At 31.3% G+C, this 23267-nt stretch overlaps 1 protein-coding gene across 10 annotated transcripts in view; it reads right to left on the bottom strand.

Annotated features, from left to right (window-relative positions):
* LOC106670702 (lysine-specific demethylase 3B-like) overlaps nucleotides 1-23267 on the bottom strand; it is a 49292-nt gene that overhangs the window by 5587 nt on the left and 20438 nt on the right. For 3 of the 10 annotated variants that reach the window (XM_024226066.1, XM_014401250.2, XM_014401256.2), the window contains 29 exons: nucleotides 22759-22944; nucleotides 22104-22190; nucleotides 21919-21987; nucleotides 21768-21860; nucleotides 20334-20420; nucleotides 20178-20270; nucleotides 17770-17826; nucleotides 17462-17539; nucleotides 15674-15754; nucleotides 15470-15550; nucleotides 15310-15405; nucleotides 14170-14256; nucleotides 14017-14109; nucleotides 12977-13063; nucleotides 12821-12916; nucleotides 11657-11737; nucleotides 11495-11584; nucleotides 9136-9216; nucleotides 8993-9070; nucleotides 8812-8916; nucleotides 8307-8501; nucleotides 7069-7191; nucleotides 6745-6993; nucleotides 6302-6449; nucleotides 6120-6238; nucleotides 5475-5816; nucleotides 5012-5098; nucleotides 2057-2340; nucleotides 48-298 (listed from right to left, as the gene is read on the bottom strand). In XM_024226066.1, the coding sequence (XP_024081834.1) occupies nucleotides 48-298; nucleotides 2057-2340; nucleotides 5012-5098; nucleotides 5475-5816; nucleotides 6120-6238; nucleotides 6302-6449; nucleotides 6745-6993; nucleotides 7069-7191; nucleotides 8307-8501; nucleotides 8812-8916; nucleotides 8993-9070; nucleotides 9136-9216; nucleotides 11495-11584; nucleotides 11657-11737; nucleotides 12821-12916; nucleotides 12977-13063; nucleotides 14017-14109; nucleotides 14170-14256; nucleotides 15310-15405; nucleotides 15470-15550; nucleotides 15674-15754; nucleotides 17462-17539; nucleotides 17770-17826; nucleotides 20178-20270; nucleotides 20334-20420; nucleotides 21768-21860; nucleotides 21919-21987; nucleotides 22104-22190; nucleotides 22759-22944 (3604 nt within the window). The remainder of the gene's footprint in view (nucleotides 1-47; nucleotides 299-2056; nucleotides 2341-5011; nucleotides 5099-5474; nucleotides 5817-6119; nucleotides 6239-6301; nucleotides 6450-6744; nucleotides 6994-7068; nucleotides 7192-8306; nucleotides 8502-8811; nucleotides 8917-8992; nucleotides 9071-9135; nucleotides 9217-11494; nucleotides 11585-11656; nucleotides 11738-12820; nucleotides 12917-12976; nucleotides 13064-14016; nucleotides 14110-14169; nucleotides 14257-15309; nucleotides 15406-15469; nucleotides 15551-15673; nucleotides 15755-17461; nucleotides 17540-17769; nucleotides 17827-20177; nucleotides 20271-20333; nucleotides 20421-21767; nucleotides 21861-21918; nucleotides 21988-22103; nucleotides 22191-22758; nucleotides 22945-23267) is intronic. The other 7 variants (XM_014401252.2, XM_014401251.2, XM_024226067.1 and 4 more) reach the window with 7 other exon arrangements.

Raw genomic sequence — 23267 nt, 5'->3', positions numbered from 1 at the left:
TCATTGATATATAAATTACAAAATAATGTTATTGAAAATCAACTTACTTATCGAAAAATCTTTTTGGCTCCTTTTACTCTTAGCAAATGTCATTATGTTTACAGCATCAGTAAGGTCTAGATGTAAATTTGTGGAAGAGTGTTCTTTGTTAAGCTTATTTAGAGTGCTATAGGCTACATATAATTTTGGGCCCAAATCTGGTCGTACATAAGCAGGAGGAAGGTGGTCGGCTAGATTGAGATTCCCATGTCTGTGTGTAAATGCAGTCATAGGTGCATTTTCAGCAAAATCCGCATACCTGAAACCAAAAAATTTGGTCATTTACAATGAAGTGTATGTAAGCAAATGTCACAGTACGAAGATAATTTATTTTCAGAGAGCAATTTTAAACATATTTTGTTATTTATTTTACGATGATCTCAATAAAGATCGAAACGTTGGCATGATAAAAAAAATGTTTTTCTGAAACCTACATCACGCCAGACCGCATCTCATGATTTCTGAATAATTATCCATTAACGATCACTAATCACCACATAATTTTTTATTTGTACACTATATATATTAGTACGTATTACAATGTGATTGCAATATGTTTTTTCAACGATTACAGCACTAATACCAAGACCCGTGCTGCATCACGAGGACACATGCCACGAGAAACCAGCCAATACTGGCACTCACTGTGAGGGATTAAAATGCATGGTCTCAAGGCCATTGTCAATTAAGAGGAGTTAATGTATACAGAGGTCTCAAGAAGTAAAGTTAGGATGGATCGAGAGGTTTGTGTGAAACTGCTGGAATCAGTAACAGAGAAATTCATTGATAAAGGAAATGTCATCCTGTCGTGAGGTGAGTGACATAGTAAGGAGCTTTGACAATTTGTCCAAGGACTTTTGATTAGAATGATTAGATGCGCTGGATGTTGGATGGCTTGGTAGAACCCCACAGTTCCATTCCGTAGTGATAACAGTAAAATCTTGTATAAGGTTAGTTTTGATGGCCAAGACAGATTTGGGATCCTAGAAGTTTTCAAAGTTGTCTCTTAAGACATGTGTGGAGATTCCATATCTGCTATATAGGTATTTGATTGGAAATTGGTATCTCTTTGCTGTTGATGTACAGTGGAGGGCAAGGCTATTTTTTCAATGAGAATGTACATTGTGTACAGTTTTTTCATTCAGTCGTCCTCTACTTTTTGCACGTCTTCAATAAGCGCAAGGTGTTATTGAATGTCCTGCTTGGATAGGATTTGAGTTAGAAGTCAAAATTGTATTGTGATGTGTAGAAATATCAGAATTATATATCATCTATATAAAGGATGGAACTGAGAATGTTCTCTTGTGGAACGCCGGCTTGTATCCAATTGATTTCTGAGAACTCGTTGCTGCACCTCCATTTGAAGCAGTGGTCAGTTGGCTAGGATTTCAGGATAAGATAATAAGGAATGGGTAAGAAGCATTTAAATTTATAAATCATACCCGGGTGCCAGACCTACCAAAAACCTCTGCTGCAACTAGGAATGCACTCATCAATCAATACTCTTTGTACTCAAGAGCAGAGGAGATGGTGTTGACAACTCTGAAACCTTGTTGGATCATGGAATGATGAGGATGGAAGCTGAATTGATGAGAGGGAATGGTTTTATAAGTATCTAGGATGGGTATAAAGTGCTTTAAAAGGAGTCTTTCGAGGACTTTGGACATTGCAGGAAGAAGGCTAATGGGTCTGTAGGAGGATATGGGTTGGGAGATTTGTGAGCTTTAGGGATTAGAATACCAATGGAATATTTCCATATTAGTCTCTTTGTCAATGTACAAAGGTATGTGAATCAACACTTACTTTTTCAAAATTAATTTATGTAAATGAACAAATCTAATTCACACAAAAGAAAGTCCCCCCCTAACACAATTCAAAATATAAAATGTCTTCAAAATGCTAACTATGAATGAAATGATCATTCTTCATCTTCGTATATTATATCCTTATTTTTTTTTTATTAAGTTAAATAGTAATTAGAATAAAAATGACAAAATTTATTTAGTAAAGTACGTACCTTCTGGGGAAAACATCCTTCAGATCAGATGTACTAGGGTAATCTTTTAGTTTAAATGAATATGGGAGTCCATTTTCATCTATTTCTTTCTTTTGCTCGTTTGAAAATCCATTCCAAAATTTTTTTACATTTCGTGTGAATGCTTTTCCAGTGCGGCTGTCTATTACCTCAACCGTATCATCTTCTGCACTCTCTTTAAGGAATGTAGATGGCTTCCATAAATTATTTTTCAGCTTTTTTTCCAAACCTGAGAACACAATCGGTAGCCCCAGTCGCCAATATTTCTATCAACAAACAAATAAATCAATTAAATTTTTTATATATTAATTATGCAATATTTCAAGACATAATGTAATAAATTACGGTTTTGTATTGTACATTTATGCACAAAATAAGGTGTACAAATGTTGAAACTATTGAAAATTAGATCATCAGCATTGATGATTGAATGTTACAGTATGTAATAACTATATTGTAGTAGACTATTATTTTAAGTGTTTTCACTCATTTGCCCCCCCCCCTCTTCAATTGAGGTCAAGAGGAGAATGGGAAACCTGCATGGATTAAATTTTATGTATATTACTGAACATTGTTTTATCTTTCTTATAGGGGGAAAAATATGTGTATATAACATTGACGATAGACATGTATGTTATATGATGATGATAATGATGAAACTAGGAAGTAGGGACTTTTGTTCCCCAAGCACCCCAAGCAGCCTTCTAGCTTATTTGTATTGGGTTGTCCGGAAAATAATGCAGGATTTTGGTATTAAACAAAAAAAAAGAAACTAGTTACTTTAAAGCAATGTTCTTTAATCAAAATNCATACAAATGAGTAATCCTGTAAACGTAAACAGAATATTTTATATAGATTTTTTTTAATGAAAACTTAAAATCCTGCATTATTTTCCGGACAACCCGATAGTTTCCTAGTTCCTTTCAGTGCAATTGACTCGATCCTTTTCTTAAGAAGTATTAGGTTATTGACTGTCATTTCAATTCATTTCCCTGTGTTTTCTTTGTACCCCAGGTTATATCTCCATTGAGCAGTTGCTTCCCATTTGAAGGTGATACAGGTGGCAGTTTCTTCCTCGTCATTCCATAAACTACATAAATTGAATATGCCCATGTTGTGAAGATGTTTTCTCAGATGCCAGTGACCGGTTAATATCATCACTCTTCTGAGTTTAGCCCTCTTGAAGTGTAGCAATGAGTTTACTGTGCCTTGCGCCACTAGAATTTATCTACTTCTCTTTTTGTCTTTTTTGGATCCATTCTGCAATGGAGGATTCTGTGTTTTCTTTGTTATCCCAAGAATAAGTTCAGGGCCTATATACGGTCTTGCAGATCCTCCTTCGTGCAGTGTGTCTGCTTTTTTCCCCGCAGACCCGATATTCCTTTGTGTCCTGGCACCCAAGATATCAGGTTGTTGTGTTTGCCCAGGTTTTGGAGATTTTCTATGCATGCATTGACTAATTTTGATGTGATTTTTTACATAGTAATCCTTTAATAGCTGCTTGGCTATCAGATCTTTTGAGGATTTTATTGCCAGTGTAACCTTTAAAATTTTCCAGGGCACAAACATTGATGGCATGTATTTCTGCTTGAAAGACCGACGTGTACTTCCCTAATGAGTTTAATTGCTCATATTCCTTCTGTATATCATATCATTGTATTTGATTTCCTCCTGATTTCTTTTTCTTCTTTGCAGTCTGTTGTATTGTATACGATGTTATAAAACATTTCCGGGATCATGTATACACACAATACATAAAGTCTGATACAAATCAATACCAACGCAGATAGAATAAAATGCTTTGAAGCATGAAATTTGAGGTGTTTCCAATTATCCATGGTTCTTGTTACATACAGTGATGCTTGGTATGTATCCCCCACAGATAACTAGAATCTACTGGATATTATATGTAAATTTTACTCATTTGTACTCTTGTGCAGCATTTATTTAAAATCATGCATGTTCGTTTTCATTTCAGATCTTACTCCTGAAGAGAGGTTTAAATTAGCAAAGGATAAAAAAGTATGTATCAATTGCTTATCGCAACGCCATCAGACTTAGAAATGTAAATCTAAAATGTCCTGCACCATTTGTTATAAACGACATCATTCCACTTTAAATTTCACCCAGCTTATTTATTGTACAACTAAGCCCCCTAATACCTTAAAACTTCCAAAAGAAATAGTACAGTATTCTACTTCTGGGGGAATTTTAATTGATCCTTCTCCCGTAGATATTATTATTGACCACTCAACTTTTGCATATAATAAGAATGGTCATCCTTATATTTCATGAGCATTTTTTAAATACTACCACTCAGACTGATTTTATAATAAATTAATGCTTCCAAAAATTAGGTTTCCCAAATATTCAAATTGTTTCTTCACTAAGGGGAATTGGTTCAACACAACAAAAAATTAAATTTTCTACTAGTCTTTAATTTTCTTCTCGATCTGATATCCAAAATAAATATACTGTCAGTTCATTACAAATCAAGAAAATTGATGACGAACGCCTCCCTTTTAAAGTATCCCCACCCAATAATAGGAATGGGTAGGAATCATTTAAGTTTATAAATCATGCCCAGGTAGGTGCTTGACCCTATCAAAAGCCTGTGCTACTTCTAGGAATGCACCCAAGCAATACTCTTTGTTCTCTAGACCAGAGGAGATGGTATCTCACAAAGAATTACACACAATCAAACAATGTTAGTTTTTTCTTTCCTTTTTTTTTAAAAATTGTAATTTGACAACCTGAGGTAACCTCGAGAAGTTTGCAGATGGAGAAATTTCTGTTTCAAGCGCAGAGGATTGTGAATGACCTTTAGATGTTAGTCAGTCCACAAATAATATATAATACTACTACTGCTATAATTTTTACCAGTTTGTAAGAATTGAAAAATTTGAAAATTCTACTCTGTACTGATTGTAAAATTACCTGGAATATTTTATTATTTCCGGGGTGGGAAGGGTCTTCGAGTCGTATTATTCTTTTGTTGCACATCAATGAATAGGGAACTCCACTCTACAAAATAATAAATGCAATCAATAGCATTGTATAAAATAATCGAAACAGAATGAATATTTAAATCCTTATCTACTCATCATTTTTTCCCTTTTTTATAATTTAAAATAAATAGTAACATTATACAACTAAGTTCACAAATGAAATGAACTACACAAAAATAATAATAATTACAATTAAGGAATAAGTTTATTAATTTTGGTATGAGAAAACATTTTGAAATCAATAAATGAAGATTAGAAACTCAAAACTAAATAAAAGTTTCTATTATCTCAAAAATTGTTTTATTAATAAATTAATAATGTAGTGAGCAATAGTAAAAGTTAATTGTTAAATCACTTAATTATCTTGAATTAAAATATAAAAAAAACCATACCAAATTTAGTTCGGCTTCATCAATTTCAAGGTCTGCCGGTGTCACGTCCTCAGCTTTGAATTCTGCCTCGACATTGCCGCCGGTGAATGGTAATAAATTTACATCAGGTTTAGAACATTCTCCGAACATGTTATTTACATTTCTGAACAGTTTGAAGTAATCAATGGATTTACCAGAGAGCAAAGGCATAATTAATTTTGAACGGGCTTCTAAATTATTTAAATACGCTCGAGGAATAACTTCACATAGCACAAAGAATTTAACAGTATGAATAACACCGACTGAACAAACGTCCCAATGGCATTTAAACCTTCTATTATTTTCTTGGCATAATTTAAAGTCCTGAAAACAAAAATAAACATCAGTTTGTGGTCGGCAGGGTTATGAGCCTATAGTTTGGTCGTTACGGAATGGTTTTGTCTGCCTATCCTGCTCTTTGGTGGGACATTCAGACCCAACTTTGAAGATGGTGAAATGCAAAACTGGCGTGGATAGGCAGACGGAAATGATTTGAAATGACCAAATTATAGATTAAAAATGAATAAATCTCACACATTCTATTAACCTTTTTCTTTCAAAATAATCACACAAATTAAGACTAACTGAATTTAAAAATTTATAAGGTAAAAAAGGCAAAATTCTTACCTTGAAACAATGTAAACAAACGACAAAGGCACAATATTTGCACACCCAATGCCTATTGAAGACAGTCGTAGAGCAAGAATCACAAAGATCTCTATAGTTTCCAGTGAACTTTCTGAGATCTGAAATATAAGACACACATGTGTAAATGAAACAAAACATAAGGAAAAGTTATCAGTACTTACATTTTGGCTGCAAACCAAAAGTTAGATCAACTTCCTCTTGCAATAGGGCTAGAAACTTAGGCAATATATATTTTCCTTTGTGGAATGTCTCATAGAAACTTATAGATTTCTTTTGTAATGGCACATTAGTTAGAAGATCCAATTCTTCCTGAAATTATATATAAAGGTGTGTATTATTAAGTTTACCATTAGTTAATATAATAATTTCTAACAAAAAATCTAGCAACATTTGTGAGAAAATGTTTAAGTTCATTTTGTTTTCCAAACTTTTTTCATTTTCTTCGTTGATTAATTATTTTATTTCAAAACTAAAATAATGAAATTTATTATGCATTTTTTAAAAAGATAAATTAAAAATTGCCCTTTGCAACTATCTTCAAACATCAGAACCATTTAATTCCTTTTATCCCGTGTTAACGTTCAATTAATTAAAGAATAATTACCTTATTTATTTCATCATTACAGCCAAAAAATGTACAAGCTGTGGTGTTGTTGTAATAAAAAAACTTCCTGAACGTAATAAATCGGCAAGCATACTCATCGTTGCCTTGAAAATTAAGTATCGAAGTACAATCACAACACATCGACGCCGCTGGGAAAATAGACCTTTTTAATGAAATACAGTCTGAATTTTGAAAGTTAGGAATCGTTCCTAGTGGAATGTCATCAACGAATGGAAGAGTAGAGTTGAGCTAAAAATAAACGAATTCAAATAAATGTTCATATTTTTATGAAATTTTATGAAAATATAAAACAGTCTTCCTTACAGTAGAGACACAATTCACTTGGTAATCATATTCAGTGGATTTATTAAAACCTTCTAACTGATCTTGAATCTCTTGATTATCATTTTTGGTAACTAAGCTTTCTTCAGGTTGTGATATTCTGTCCTGTAACATTTTTTATAATCATTTACTAATGAAGAAAAAAGAGCTAATGAAATATGAACTTAAATAAAGTTATATTATAAACCCTAATAATAATTAATTAATAATTGTAAATATTAATTTGTTTATCTTCAAGAAGTAATATTGTATAAAGAAGGTTTATACCATAAAGAAACAAAGTGTAATCCAATCCAGCCCTTTGATGCTAAAAATACATGAAAAACATGATTAAAAGAATGTGGCAGTGTCAGTGGGCCGGATCGGGAGAGAAGCTCTCATGTATCAAGAGCACTGTCGATAGGGGACCTTCAGAGGATTTGACTCGTAGAAGAAGGGTCATCCTCACCCAATTATGGATAAGACATGCGAGCCTATTGCCAAAGCCAGTGCACATGTCCAGCATGTTGAGTAAGCCACCCTTTGACAATTGTGTTTAACACATTCAATGTGGATGACTCCACAGTGGAGTCAAGCTGGGCTCTTTCTTTATTTCAATTTTTTTCCAGATCAGCAGCCCCCTCCAAATAGACAAAAAATATAAATGACGAGGTGTACTTTTTGAACGAAGGAAGAAAAGCTTTGAAAACTTTAAGATTAGGAATTGGACTACACCAACATCAAAGACGATTTTACTGAAGATGAAGAAGAACGAGGATTGTGAAATATTTTACCAAAAACAATTATGTCCTTAAACCCCGGTATGTCAGTCACCTCAGGTAGAGTGTTTTGTTTATGCCTATCGTTGACATCTCTGCCCCCCCGCTACCTGCATCTTCTTTGGATCAACCCCCTTCACATTCACCTTTAGATCAGGATTTATCTGGGCCCAATGTCGCTGAAATTCCCTCACCGCCCAGCCTTCCTGTTCCTACCTCTTCGTCTCCTCCATTTCAACACCCTTCCATATGCACATTTTCTTGGTACCCAGCCCTTCTAAATCTTGGCATTGAGGCCTGGTGGTAATATATTGTGAATTATAAAAGCTGGAATTGCCATTGGACTGAAGTGATAGGCTCAACTCTATGTTTGTATATGCATGTGAACAGCGCAAATTTGAGTTTATTTAAATCAGTAATCAGTAAACAAAGTGTGAATAAAAATGATTCTTTTTTAAATACCTGACACACTGAATGTTGGTGTGTGGATGTTTCCCCATTGCCAGTATGTAAACATTTGACATCAGTGTCATTTTTCGATGACAAGAATGGTGACATGTCAATACCTTGCTGTTCAATGCTTTTGTTATAGTTGGAATACTGCCCCATTGAAAACATAACATTTATGTCATCTATTCTTAATTTTTCCTTTTCATCCTAAAAGCAAAATACAACATTTTTAGAACATATGGCAAACCAAATGACCTTCCAAAATATCAAGTTGTTACAGAAAAGCTCGTCCAGCATTGTCTGATTCTGACACCAATCTAAATTTAGTTTAATTTTCTCACTAGTCATATTAACAGATTGAAAAATTTATTTGCAAAGTACAATTGTTCCGATCTGAATAAACAAATTATTTTATTAAATTAGTTATTATTACTTTAAATTGTCATCTCTATTTATTATCATGAGCTGTACCTAAATAGAAAAAAAAATACAAAAACTATTATTAATTAATACTTACAATTTCCATTTGGGTGTTGTTTGAGCATTCATCGTAAGTTGTTAATAGAAAATTATTAGAATAATCTTCAGTACTGGGCAATGCATGTGTCCCATTTTCTGAGTTCTAAAATAAGCACAATATTAAGATTCGTTTAACAATGCTATTCTCCTTAATGTTTAACAAGAGTTAATTTTCAAACCTTTAAAAACGATGAACTATTTTGATCACAACATCCAACATTATATTTAATGAGAGTTTCCAAACTAGTTTCTATTGCCTAAAATAATTAATTATTAATAATTCATAATAATAGATTATATTTTCCTTTTGGTATTGACTTACTTCATTATCTTGAACATTTATTAAACAAATATTATCACTTGAATAGTAGTCATTATCATCATTTTTTTCTGCACCAAAACCCTAATTAATAATATATTAATATTTAATATTTATATATGTATATGGATATATATACACAAATTGCTGGCAAAAGTTTTGTATAAAATATCAAATGATAATTTATCAAGTTACTACTTACTAACTTAAAGTTACAATTCTATTATAAGTTTTTGTTTATGTAGATTCATACAAATGATCTTTGACCCTTGGAAAAATTCTGTATCGTATCCCAAATCAATAATTATATAAAATTTGAAATAGTGTCTACTAAACCGTTCGTTTGTTTTATTACAATGATTCATTCTATTCTCTTCAGATGTAAGGAAGAATGTAAAGACGACACGGGAAGAGATATGAAGGGGCTATTATATCTTTACGAGTGAGTTTTGGTGAAGGTCGGGTTATAATATGAGGACAACTTTTGATGGACAGAACAGACCTGCACATTTTAAAAGGTAATAAATTCAGATATTTTACCATTGTTCAAAAAAATCAGGGATAATTTTTTTATTAAAGTGAGACAATGCTTGATGTCACACTGCTTGAGCTGTCCTCGAGTGCCTACAAGATGTCGCAAATTGTTTGGTTGTTCCATTACGAATTCCTGAATTTGGGAGACGTTTCAAACTTCGCCTGGAATGCACTAGAGCATGAGCTACCTACTCTTATCACTTATTTAAGAATGGAATGGGATTTCATCAGAGATGTTTAAAGCCTTGTGATTTCAATGCCAAGGATGCTTTCTGCTATTACCAGTGCAATATAATATATAACTGAATATTCTTAAAATTTTAATTAAAACTTTGTTAAGCTTGTTTTTGCAATTCATTGGAAATTTTCCTGTTGCAGAAGAGTTGATTTACAACAAATCCATAAAAAATAATAGCACAGTAGGTCGTAATTTGATAATATAACAATAATGGAATTTTATATAAAACATTTGTCCAGCAGTTTATAAACACAGTAATATTTACAAAATATGTAAATCTGCATTTCATTTCAATAACCACTTTTCATCGATAATTTAATTTTATTCTTAAATTTTAAAACATGATGATTTATAAAACAAATTAATTAGCTAATTATTCAGAAATCGTGAGATGCTGTCTGGTGAGATGTAGGTTTCAGAAAATGTTTTTCTGAAACCTTCATCACACCAGACCGCATCTCACGATTTCTGAATAATTATCGACTAACGGTCACTAATCACCAAACAAAATTAATTAGCAATTAACAACAATTAAGCTCTTTTTTTAATAGCTCGGCACAACATGTTAATTACTTACACACGCAAGAAGTTAGAACCACACTTGACTAATCTAACCCTTTTAAAATTTTCATACAATTAGTATTTCTATATTATTGATTATTTTTCTATTTAAAATTATAAATGCTGGTGTAAAAAATGTTGAAGCTGGTTGATATTACATTTAATCTCATAGAAATAAAAAGACTTTACAGGAGCCTTTGGAAATACTGTTAAAATGGTCGTCGTCTATGCCAAAAACAAGTCTGGTGCATCACTTGTTTGAAAGTAATGTCAAATGCTACCTACTCTGATTACTTAGAGAAAATAAAGAGAAGTGATTCTTTTAAATAAATTATAAATATGCCTAATGATAATTTTATCCATAATGAAAACATGGGAAGCTCAATTTATGAGTTAATAGACAAGGGGTCTTAAACTCTCAATATAATTGTTGTAAAAGTTCACTTGGATGTGAACAAAAAAATTATTAAAAGTATTAAGTGAAAGTAAAGTAATTCCTGTCATACAGAAAAGTTTAAAAATGTACATCATGGTCAAGGGGCAAACCACTTTACAATACATTTTTCATACTATAATCAATAAAAAAGTCATAGGCTCTATGGTATTCAAACCCAAAACCGCTAGCATGGCAAATACAAGTCAGACCCTAACCACTCCGCCACCAGAAAAAAAATTAAGCAAAAGCTTCTAAAATCAAGCAATAAAATATTAGTTCTATTATTCTGCCAAGAGCTATATCACAGACGGTGAACAATGCGCAATCTTTTCAAGCGCCCTATTTATTGGCCTATGAAATTAATTATCTGAGCAAGTGTTGCGCACAATGTGAATCTGAAGACCTAGTATCTTTATATGTAAATATATGCATGAAAATATTTTGTGAGGGTCATAAATGTTTTTAATTATAGTTGTGAAATGGCTACCAAATTTTTGTTTTGTTTAAACATCATGATAGCTTTAGAATCTCTCTAATACAACAAAATTAATTGTAAAACATCATAATTTGTTATTAATATTATTAGAACTTACAGGTTGATATTGTTTTGAATATGGATATTCATCTTCAGTGGTAGCATACTCAGAAGTATTGAACAACATTTGTGTCTCATTTTCCGCACTCTATAACAGACCCAACATAAAGTGTAAAATTTTTTGTTCTCTCTCTCTAATCTTTATTTATTTGCAACTTACATTTTGATCCTTTAGACATTGAGAATTTTCTTCATTGAAATTTTCACTTAACACATTAAATGTTTCTAAATGAGGTGAGACCTAGAAGGTTGAATAATATAATAAATATTTGAAAACACAAAATGATTATCAACAGCTGTGAGTGTTGGTAGTTTTTAAATATTACTTTCTTTTCTAAAAAGGTAAGCTTTCAAAAATAATTATTACAGGTATTCATATTTTAAAGATGAGTGTTAACAAGAATGGAAACTCTTAAATTTAACTTAATAATATACCAGGAAACCAGAGAAATTAGTGCAGCAGTGTGTTTCTCATAAATTGACCAACAGTAATAAGCATCAGCTTTCATGCCTTCCCAAGTCGATGTAAGTTAGAGCAAATGGTTCATTCGCTTATGTTGAACACTTGTTTGACTTGAATCAATTTGATAGCTTCCCTGAATTCATTGTCATTAAAGATCATGGTTCATCTTCAATCCACTCATTCCCAGAAGCAAACTTTTTGAATCACTTTTGAATCAGTGCTCACTTATCGTTTCATCACTGAATGCAGTGCAAATTTTACGAGCTGCCTCAGCCGCCTTAATACCGAGCTTAAATACATACAATAAGCATGTATTAATTATGGTTTTTGAAACCTTGATAAAGAAAATACTTAATAATTTACATTGAGCTGCTCAAGACACTTTTTCTTTATGAACTGACACATTCTTGGTATTACGTTATGCAAACCTTCTATATAAATAGATAAGTTGATTAACAGTTAAAACAATAACAAATGAAAACCGCACGAACTTTCCTGGTTACCTGGTAACATTTCATTGTAGATTGCAATAATGAGAAATAAGTGTTTCAATTATGGTAATAATGGTTTAAGACTCAAGTCAACTAGTAATGTAGGATGACAATAAAAACAATTTAAATACAAGTATAGGCCTCAGCAACTTTACATCACACTTTACATAATCAAAAATATGTTTTGCATTCTTATTTTCATCAGTTTTCATTCTTCATTCATCATTTTCAGTTGTTCATTTTAAATAAATTGTATCAAAATTGACAGATTTTTTTTAACATAAATTGCTGTTCACTTCTTAGTCAAGAAATAAATCAAATTGAAAAAATGAAATAAAACACACTGAATATGTATATTAGAGTTACTCACTGAAGAATCTGTTTGGCGACAGGAATTTCCATTACAAATTGACACAGCATTGCTGTCTAAATCACTGATATCATCATTATCAACGTTTTTTGAGCCCTAAAATGCACAAATAGCATGTTATATATTATTTAAGTTATGAAAATGTCTTATTTTTACCATGATTTGGTACGAACTAAATTCTTCACATGTATTAACACATTCATTCATAAGGTCAATATCTTCTGACTTTTTCTTCGATTCCGGCTGGTGAAAAAATAGTTTTATTTATAAGAATAAAGATGCTAATAAGAGTCTGCATGTTATGGTTTAAAAATGTTAAGGTACATTCTTATTTTAATATGTTGTCCATTTTAAAATAATTACATTAAATTTAGTGGATTCTTTCAATTTTTTTTTAAACAAATTAATTGTATTTATTAGCTTCATTACTTAGTCAAGAAAAAAAAAAAAAAAGAAAAAAAAAGAAAAAAAAACAGGAAAACAACAAAATTACCCTTATCTAGGTACCAGGACACACAGAGCAGAGGGACAATGAAGAGGCGGATAAATTGGCCAAGGATAGTTTAATGAAAACACCGATAGATAGGCCGTGAACCCTTTTGTGGCACACCAAACTGCCAAAATAAGTCCTTGGTTCAATGAGAAGTTCGTCAAGGGCCATTGCAGAAACTATCGGCAGACTTACTAAATCTAGGACGTGTTAGGACTGGAATAATAGTTGGGAATGCTAACTGGACACTATGGGCATATAACTCGGTGCAGCATAAACAGGCCTGTGCAAATATTTCACAGGAAGAAGAAGATACAACGGAACAGTCATCTGTTGGTGAGAAGGCTTATGTAGGCCTCGATTCCTGGAATAGGAAAAGCCCAGACCTGAAGGATACACATGGGAGTTCTTGAAAAATATCTGATAAAAGCATTAAGCTTAATGAGGCGCTCTAGAAAACATTGGAGATTTCAACCAATACTACTCGCGATGTGCAGGTTGTGAAGAGACTGGGTCTTACTCTACTAATCTATGTCTAGCGGTCATAATTGACCTTTTGGTTCGAATCCTGCTCATGACTCTAACTTTTTCATCACAACCAAGACTTTAGATAAAAAGTATAATTAATTGATCTAATCTTTATCTTAGTGAACAAATAATTAAATTTGAAATAAACATTCTCAGTGTGTATATTAGATTTACTCACAATTGAATCTGTATTGCAAACGGAATTTCCATTACAAACTAACTCGGTATTGCTGTCAAATTCACCAATATCGCTGTCAACAGTTTTTGAATCCTGAAATGCACAAATACACATGACATATTTTTTATATGATTTTTTTATATTTTTTTTTACCATGATTTGGTAGGAATTAAATTCTTCACATGTATTAACGCACTCATCCATAAGGTCAATAACTTCTGGCTCTTTCTTCAGTACCTGCTGTGAGAAAATAGCCGTATTTAAAATAGTATTATTATTAAATATATATATTCATAATTAATTAGTAATTCATTTTTTTTTTAACAAAATGTTGTTGATAATCTAAAACAATCTAAACAAGGGGAGGCAACAGATATGTGTTAACTAGAAAATATTTGACCCATGTCCGAATGTTCTTGCCACCCTGTGGACCGACCCTAGGAACCAAGACATATATTTTTATTTAATTTGTGTAATTTTTAAAAATATGTTTTGCCTTTGTTGTGCATGTTTTACAAGATTGTTATATATCAATTTGTTTTTTACATAAGAAATAAACACACAAAAGTTCACTTGTATTAAATGAGACAAAATATATAAAAAGTTACAAAAACCAAGATGTTTCCAGCAAAGTAGGAAAAAAAACTTATTTTGGAAAAAATGGATTTTTTTAAGCATCCTTTAATATTCACTCTTAAATATGAATTTTAATTTAAAAAGGAAAAAAATAGAATGTTTGGGCTGGATTCACCAGGGGCAATTTTCTTTCCATTCAGAGCTTTATGAGGATGTGAAAAATGAATAACATTTTTTCCTGCTTTGCTAAGTCGCTAAGTCAGAACGTCAAAAGTGGCAACATAGGTATTGCAGATTTGAAATACAAAATATGTGAACAAGCGACGTGGGAATTAAGGAAAGGGCTTCAAAGCACAAGTATTTTTTTTTATCTTTTCACACATAGTTTATCTCATTGAATAAAATATTGCACATTATTTGCTTACCATAGATTAAAAAAAATGAATGATATATAATAACCTTAAAATACATGCACAACACAGGCAGAAAAATTATTTGAAAAACTATGTAAATTACTCAATTTTTGCAGTACTTTGGGGACAGGCAAGAACACCCAGAACTGTGCCTAATATTATTCGATCTAGTATTACCCAAAAAAGTTTTAATAAAATTTGTAATCCCATGTCCGTACCCTCTCCTTGTAAGACGAAAAATAATATAACTTAATTTGAAAATGTGAAAAAACATGCTGCTTGTGTTATTAGATATACTACTCACTGTAGAAGCTGTATCGCAAGAGAAATTTCCATTACAAATTAATTCAGTCTTGATGTCTAAATCACTAATATTGTCACTTTCAACATTTTTTGAATTCTGAAATGTACAAATAGCATGTTAGATATAGTAGTAGTTGAGATGTGAAAATGTTTTCGTTTACCACAGTCTTGCACAATTCTTCACATTTATTAATGCACTCATCTATAAGGCCAACAACTTCAGATTGAATTTTTAATTTCTGCTGGGGAAAAAGCATTTGCATTGGAATATGTAATATGATGTACAATAAATAATGATATTAACACACAAGAAAAGTAATTTTAATCATTAAATTTGAAAATAGGTAATAATTGTTTATACATACATAATCTTTGGTAGATTTAGTAGCACATTGTGCATCACTGATGTGTGTCTCACTAAATATTTCCATTTTAATATCAGTGACCTAAAAATTCACATGATATTTAAAAAATGAAACTATTTTATTATCAAAACTGCAGAAATATGTGATTGACTTCATATTTTTTAAAAATTTTTTTGCAACTATGCTGCCATATCAACACATGAAATTAGAGTATTTAAAAAAAAGCCCATTTGGAAGTATACTGGCTGCTGAGATTTGAACTGGGTCCTTCCAGTGATGAGTCGCCCATAAAACAGACCCTTGTTCACTTTTGTTTCAACATGTCATTGTGATTCATAAAAATTTTTTTGTTTAATTTTATTTTCTTTCTTTATTTTTATTTATATAAATTAATTTATTATGCATTTAAAGTGATGCAACTGAGTACGGTGAGATAATATTTTCAAGTTCAAAATAATAATCACGAAGATAGCACCAAACTAGGTTAGTTATTTTATCGTATTGAGTGAATGTATTTATTAGCATGATTGGTTAAGAGTATGCGGTTTTGTGGCAGAATATAGAGTAGCCACAGACTCTCCTATACTATGTTAGTCATTTTATTGTACTGAACGACTGTATTTATTAGTATGATCAATGGAGCGAGTGAGTGAGAGGGAGGAGGGGGGGAGGGAGTGAGGGAGGGAGGGAGGGAGAGAGAAAGAGAGTGGATTTGGGGCGGAATACACTACCCCACAAACCCACCAACCTAGGTTAGTTTTATGTATTTTTAGAATTATTGTGAGCGAGGCTGGTGTAAAACCCTGGTGACTCCTAAATTGTTAATTGTACATATAGTACAAAAGTTTCTAGTCAGTGTGAATGAATTGATTGGGTCCTCAGAAGAATATTCAGTAGCCCCCCAAACTTAGATTAGGTCACCGCATATATGTATGTGCATATGTGCATGAGTTGAAATGCCTTCTCACCACTTGTGGAAGGGCCAGTTTAAAATTAAAATAGAGCCGCAGAAGTTCCATAAAAAATTTAAGATCGCCAGGCCCTCATAATGGAGAGCCAAATTTTAGCAATAATAATAATTAAAAACAAAAACCATGAGGTGACGACCGGAGAAAAAATATTTAAAAAAAAATAACTATTTAAAATAACCTGTTTTCCCTTCCCCCCAAGTAAACCTGATTTTTCTAACAATTCACCAGACAATGAGTAATGGGCATGATGTCAGTACTTTAACTTCCACATAAACTAATTTATCAAATAGTGTAAATACAAAAATATCTACTGTTTTTAATAGAAATGATACACATAGTTATAGTTACATAGATATATACATAGTCTATGATGCTTTTATAAGCATATTCCTCAAATTCAAGATTATTTGACACATCACTACTAACTATTTATGTCATACTATCAATATCCTAAAAAATTAAAATATTGAATATGAAAATGAAACAGAATGTTATTACTATGTAAGATATATTTATAGATTACGCCAATAATTTATCAACTAACTTGAATTCCTAGATTGATCATCCCTTATCATCTTGGTCAGCCTACTCTCGATGATTTTCCAACAAACCTCAAAAAAGGAATCTGACAGACAAAACTGATAAGAATAGGCATAAACAGGATGATTGGAAAGATCAAATTACAGTTTCATTGCCTCACAAAACTCACTGTTCCACACATTAATATGAACTTAGTTTAATTGGACCAAAAATATTTGTAAACATTTTGTTTATCAATTCAAACACATTAACTCAAATAATGTAAAATTATACTTACAAATTCTTCGGTATTTTTAACATATTCAACATTTCTGTCTGGTTCATCAATAGCTGTTTCTACCTGATTATCATCGTCCTAAAAAGTAAGATGATAATATTATACAAAAATGTCTTTAAAAAAATTATATTCAAATGTAATGTTAATAATAAATCAACTAATAACAAAATAGTACAACAAAATAATAAATCAACTATCTTGTACTGAAGTTGATTTGTTGTATTATGGCTATATTTTGACATATACATATAATAAATTAATAATAAAACAAATAAAAAAATGGTTTTCTAGACAAAAATAATACATACACAGCTGGTTTGATCAGAATGATCGTAACTTGGATCTTCCAAATCAATGTCATTTCCCTGATTGAAACGAAAGACAAATGTTAGTTCTATGATGCAATATTAAACATGAACTTTATATACCATAAAAATTAACTGTTCAAAAATGAATAGGGATATTGCCAATTTTGCAGTATTTACTTTCCCTGGCATTTTTATTTTATATTTATTATAAATTGCATTAAAATTTATAAATTATGTTTTTTACTGAAGGAAAATTTAATTAAGGGATTTTGAAAATTAACAAAATAAAAGGTTTTAATTCCATAACTTTGTTTATAGGACACAATAGTTTTTTAAACAATTAATACTGTGTATAATGTCGTTTGTGTACCTGTCAGGCATACTGTTAATAAGGTTGTCACTAATTTTATAAGGAAGTTCACTCTATAGATGTTGCAACGCTACACTCATTTGTTGCAGATCAACTGGCTGCAGATGGTGATCGAAAAGCATACTCTGCAATGCATCCCACGTCTGCTCAAGGAGATTGAGGATTGAAAATAATGGGAGCAGAGGCAGAATAGAAATTCCCAGGTATTCTACACATTAATGAACAACAACTGCCTCTATGAAGTCTGGCAATGTCATCCAGAAATTGAAAATCCCTGCCAATGAGATCCCTGGTTTGAGGGATGTATTCCTCGATAATTTCGTGGACAAATGTATTACAGAGAGGTTGCCTTCAACAAATGGAGTCCAGTTTGCCCACCAGTGTAAATCCCTGCCCAGACCTCCTCCTCCAAACTGCACTGAAAGAAGCACGAACTGGGGTATTGTACGCATCCCCTGTTTTCGGTAGACTCTTTGTCGTCTGCTATCACTACACAGACAGAAATGCAAATCACTGAACATAACAGCATTCCAATTGGTGTTCTCTTCTAGGTGCTCGCTGCACCATATTCTCCTGAGTTACTAGTGGCGGGCTGTTGTACAGGTCGTCTCAAAGGGGCATGCAATGTGAGGCCAACATCCCACAAACGATTACGAATAAAATAAAATTATAAAGGCCTTGCCAAAACATTTTGTACTTCATTTAGGATCTTGCGGGCACAAAAGCAAGGGTTTGCCTTGCAGCAATGACAATATTTCTGTCCTCCCTTAGCGTCGTAATGCGCTGAGATCCACTACCAGGCCTATATTGGTAATTCCAGTCTCTCCCAGAATCGGGCTGAAGCCCGGGAGACCACACTCTGAGAAACGCCAACTGCCTCTCTGATATCCACTTGACAGTGACTTTGATGACTCATTCTCACAACAATATTGCAAACTTCTGGTTCAAAATGATGTCTATCCAGAGAATACGACTGGATCAAAAAGGAGAAAAGACTAGAAAAGGTGTTTGTTTACAAAATGAGTATCTTCATTTTACTATTCTTAAGTATATCCATTATTACACATGAGGATTAACATTTGTTGGTTTTCAGTTTGTATTTTCTATTTTGTTTTATTTAGTTAATTTAATTTAATTATTAGAATAAGAATAAATTACCAATATCTCTATTCATTTTTGAGCAGTTTATATTATTTATAATTTAACAAAATATCCATTTTTGTTATTGGATTATTTCACACATTTAAAATTAATTACCTATATGATATGTAACTATGGTTGCAATTGATTTCTTACACATTCCGAGATTAGACATTTGCTGCTAAGGTCTTATTGAAAAATTAGGACATTAGCACAACCATGCATACTTTAATACTAAATACGCAAACATAAATCAGGGTCAATATATTACTTTTTATATTCTACTGTTGACCCCTCATTCAACATTTGCAGAAAAAACCAATGCAAACATTTAAGTAAAACCAATGACCATTTATATGCATGTAAGTTCACGAATATATATTGTACGGACAATATTTACTCAGGGGTAATCTATATTTCGTTACAAACATGCCCACACACACAGACACACACACAAACACACACCCACCCACCCACACACACACCACACACACATACAACCTATTACCTACTGATTCATGCTACTCATGCTAATAAATATTTAGGTCAATAAAATAACACCTAGTTTGGTAAGGGTCTGTGAGGTACTATATATTCCGCCACAAACACATCCTCACTCACTCAACTTATCACGCTAATAAATACAATTTTCATGATGATAAAATAACAAACCTAGTTTCATGGACCTATGGGGTTCTCTATATTCTGTCACAAACCTATTCATTCAATCAACCTGTCATGCTAATAAATAAATTATCAACACTCAATAACCATTTAATAGAAAAAAATAGAAATTTAGAAAACATAATTTGTTTACACTGACGAAGTTATCTTAGAAAAAATGTTTGGATAAAAATTGTACACATTTAAGAAGAATGGACATTTTAAATTTACTTACAGTAGGATCCATTTTGCAAATGGAATTTCCATTACAAATTAGCGCAGTATTGTTTTCAATATCACTAATATCACTTTCACCAATATTTGAGTTCTGAAATGTAAAATTACATATAAGATATTATTGGAGATTTTTTTTTTAAATGTTTATATTTACCACATCATGGCACGAACTAACATCGTCATGTACACTTTTAGTGTACTGATCGATAGGGTCATTAAGTACTGATTCTTTCTTCAATTGCTGAAATGGAAGAGAATAATTAAAATTTTCTGTTTGTCTGAGTCTGAGGTGATGAACCTGTAGTTCAGACATTTCCGGTCATCCTGCTCTAAACTATCCTCAGGGCAGAGGGGCAATGAAGAGACTGATAAATTAGCTAAGGAAAGTTTGATGGGGACACTTTTGCGGCATATCAAACTGCCAAAATTTTAATAATGTCCCCTTAGCAGAAATAGATGACAAGTATAAATTTAGCAATTTAAAGCAAAAACCTTCAAAATGTGCAAAAAACCTCAAAATCGTGCAAAAAGTGTAATAAAGATTAAAAAAACTCCCATTTAACAGTAAAATTTTTATTTATTTAATAAAATTAATTATTGCCTTAAACATTATTTATGATTGATTGTTTTATTTTATAGTCAATCAATTATATTAATATTGAAACCCAATATGGACAAATATACTATTAAATTTTATAATTAAATTTAAAAATGTACTAAATTTAAAAAAACTAATTAAAAAAAATATTGTGAAATGTAATATAAATTTAAAATATATTCTGTTCTCATTTTCCTTAAAATTAAGTTTTAATTGTTTTCAAAACGTTTTGTAGTACAAAATAAAATTGAAAACAATGATTCCATCATCGAAGATACGGCTTGCTACACACGGAATTACAGTCTGGATAGACCCTTGCATGTGGTGTGTTAAAAAAATTAGGCCATCGGTCTTTGGTTCAGGGTTTTCCTTAGCCACTTTAAATATTCTGTACTATGAACTTAACAGGCTTTATTTTTTAAGTGGTTCTGCTTTGCTCCCAAGCCGAAGCAAGATTGAGAAATGAAAAGTGAGAAATATGCAAGTAAAAGAACAGATGTAGAACATAAACAAATCTCTTGGAAAATTCGAGACATCATAAGAACTTGAACAAAGTACATTATACAAAATATTTTACCCTCAATTCATTTACTAAATACTTTCCCTTAAAAATGATAATTTCACCTTTTTATGCATAAAAAACAATAAATATTTAAAAAATAGGAAGAAATGCAATTTTGTGCAAAATAAGAACAGTGTCAAAAGGACGTCCTTTCCAAGATTTGAATTTCTGGCTTGGTTTTCATTGTAATCAGAGTGTGGAATAAAACAATTGCACAGGAATACGGTTTTTATGCTACAAATAACTTTCTAACCTCAGATACTGTATTATTTGTTTAACGTTGTAACACCAAAGAAATAAATTTTTATGTAACTGGGGATTACTTTTATTTTATTTTTTTTAAATATTGCTTTATGATCTTGATTGAAAAAAAAAATTAAAATGTAAAATAAACCTGCTTGATAATTACATACATTAGATATACTTACTGTAAAACCTGTCTTGCCAGAGGAATTTACATTAAAGATGAACTCAGTATTGCTGTTAAATTCACTAATATTTCTTTCAACATTTTCTGAGTCCTGAAATGCATAAATTCATGTCAGATATTATTTGAGGTATGAAAATGTTTGGGCATACCTTGCAGAGTTCTTCACATTTCTTAACGCACTCATCCTTATTGACAACTTCAGATTTATTCTTCAATTCCTGTTGGAGGAAAAATTATTTTTAAAAAATGTTTAAAAAAATGCTGTAAAACAGTTAACACACAAGAAGCATTAAGTTTGAAAATAGATAACACTAAAACAAAAGTTAATACATACACATTCTTTGGTACATTTGTTAACACATTCTGCATTACTACTGCGTACAGAATTCTCACTAAATATTTCCATTTTAATATCATTGTCCTAAAAAATCATATGGAATATGTTATTGTTCAAATTATTTACCTATATAATGTTCCACACACTTAATTACACATTTTAATTTGAAAGGTATAATAATTCTGCAGATGTTTTGCTTTTAGATAGCTAATTCAAATATTTCATTCAATCTTTATAAAAGGCGATAAAAATATTTGTTAAATTATAGTCTTAGAGGTATGACTTAGCACAGTGTACAACCAAAATATGTTTGAACATGTTTTACAATTATATCAGGTATTCAAAACCATTAATAAACCTAGACTAATAAAAAGTTAATTTCCGTTTGTGAAGATGGAACAAACATATCAACTTTAAATTTACTTATTTATTATATTGAAATTCTTAGGCAGCAAAAAGTGTATAGACAACAATTTAAAAAGCCACATTGCCATATAGATTATGATATATTGTAGTGCTACTTGTTAACGTAGTTTTGTTGTTACCTACCAAACAATACAAAATCTGACAAATATTTATACATGACTTCATTTGACATATTTCAGATATTGTTAAATTAATAATTATATATTAAAGTAAATAACTTTCTAACCTCGGAAGCCATAAGGTCGGTTTTACATTGAAGCAAAGCCTTTTTGGTTTGATTACGTTTTTTCTTTTGTGGTAAATATGTTTTGGACCACTTTCTTCTCTTCCTTTTTACAGCTTTTACATGTGTGGTTTCTTTTTTCATTGCTACCGGTCTAGTTCGTTTTACAAATTTTTTACATATGGTTTTCTGTTTATAAAAAATTAAATAAAATAAAATTAGAAAATAAATCTGTAGTGTGTTAGTTTAAAAATATTTAAATTAAATAAAATCAAATAATTAGAAAATAAATCTCTAGTGTGTTATAATGGTGCTCATGCTAGAAGATTGTTTTAGTAGTTCAGCTGTTAAAAGTAATTATTAATTAACTTGTTACGAATTACAGTTTATACCAAACTTTCAAACTTTGTCTCACTCCCACAATTTATTGTTGATCCAATGATGATTTCAGACAATTTAAAATGGAAGAATATAACTTAGAAAGCTATTTTTAAAAAAACTTTACCCTTGTA

This window comes from Cimex lectularius, unplaced genomic scaffold, assembly GCF_000648675.2.
Source record: "Cimex lectularius strain Harlan isolate CLEC.00 unplaced genomic scaffold, Clec_2.1 scaffold107, whole genome shotgun sequence".
Taxonomy (NCBI): domain Eukaryota; kingdom Metazoa; phylum Arthropoda; class Insecta; order Hemiptera; family Cimicidae; genus Cimex; species Cimex lectularius.
The sequence above is the reverse complement of the archived record's forward strand: the minus strand, read 5'-3'. Positions and strand labels throughout refer to the sequence as shown.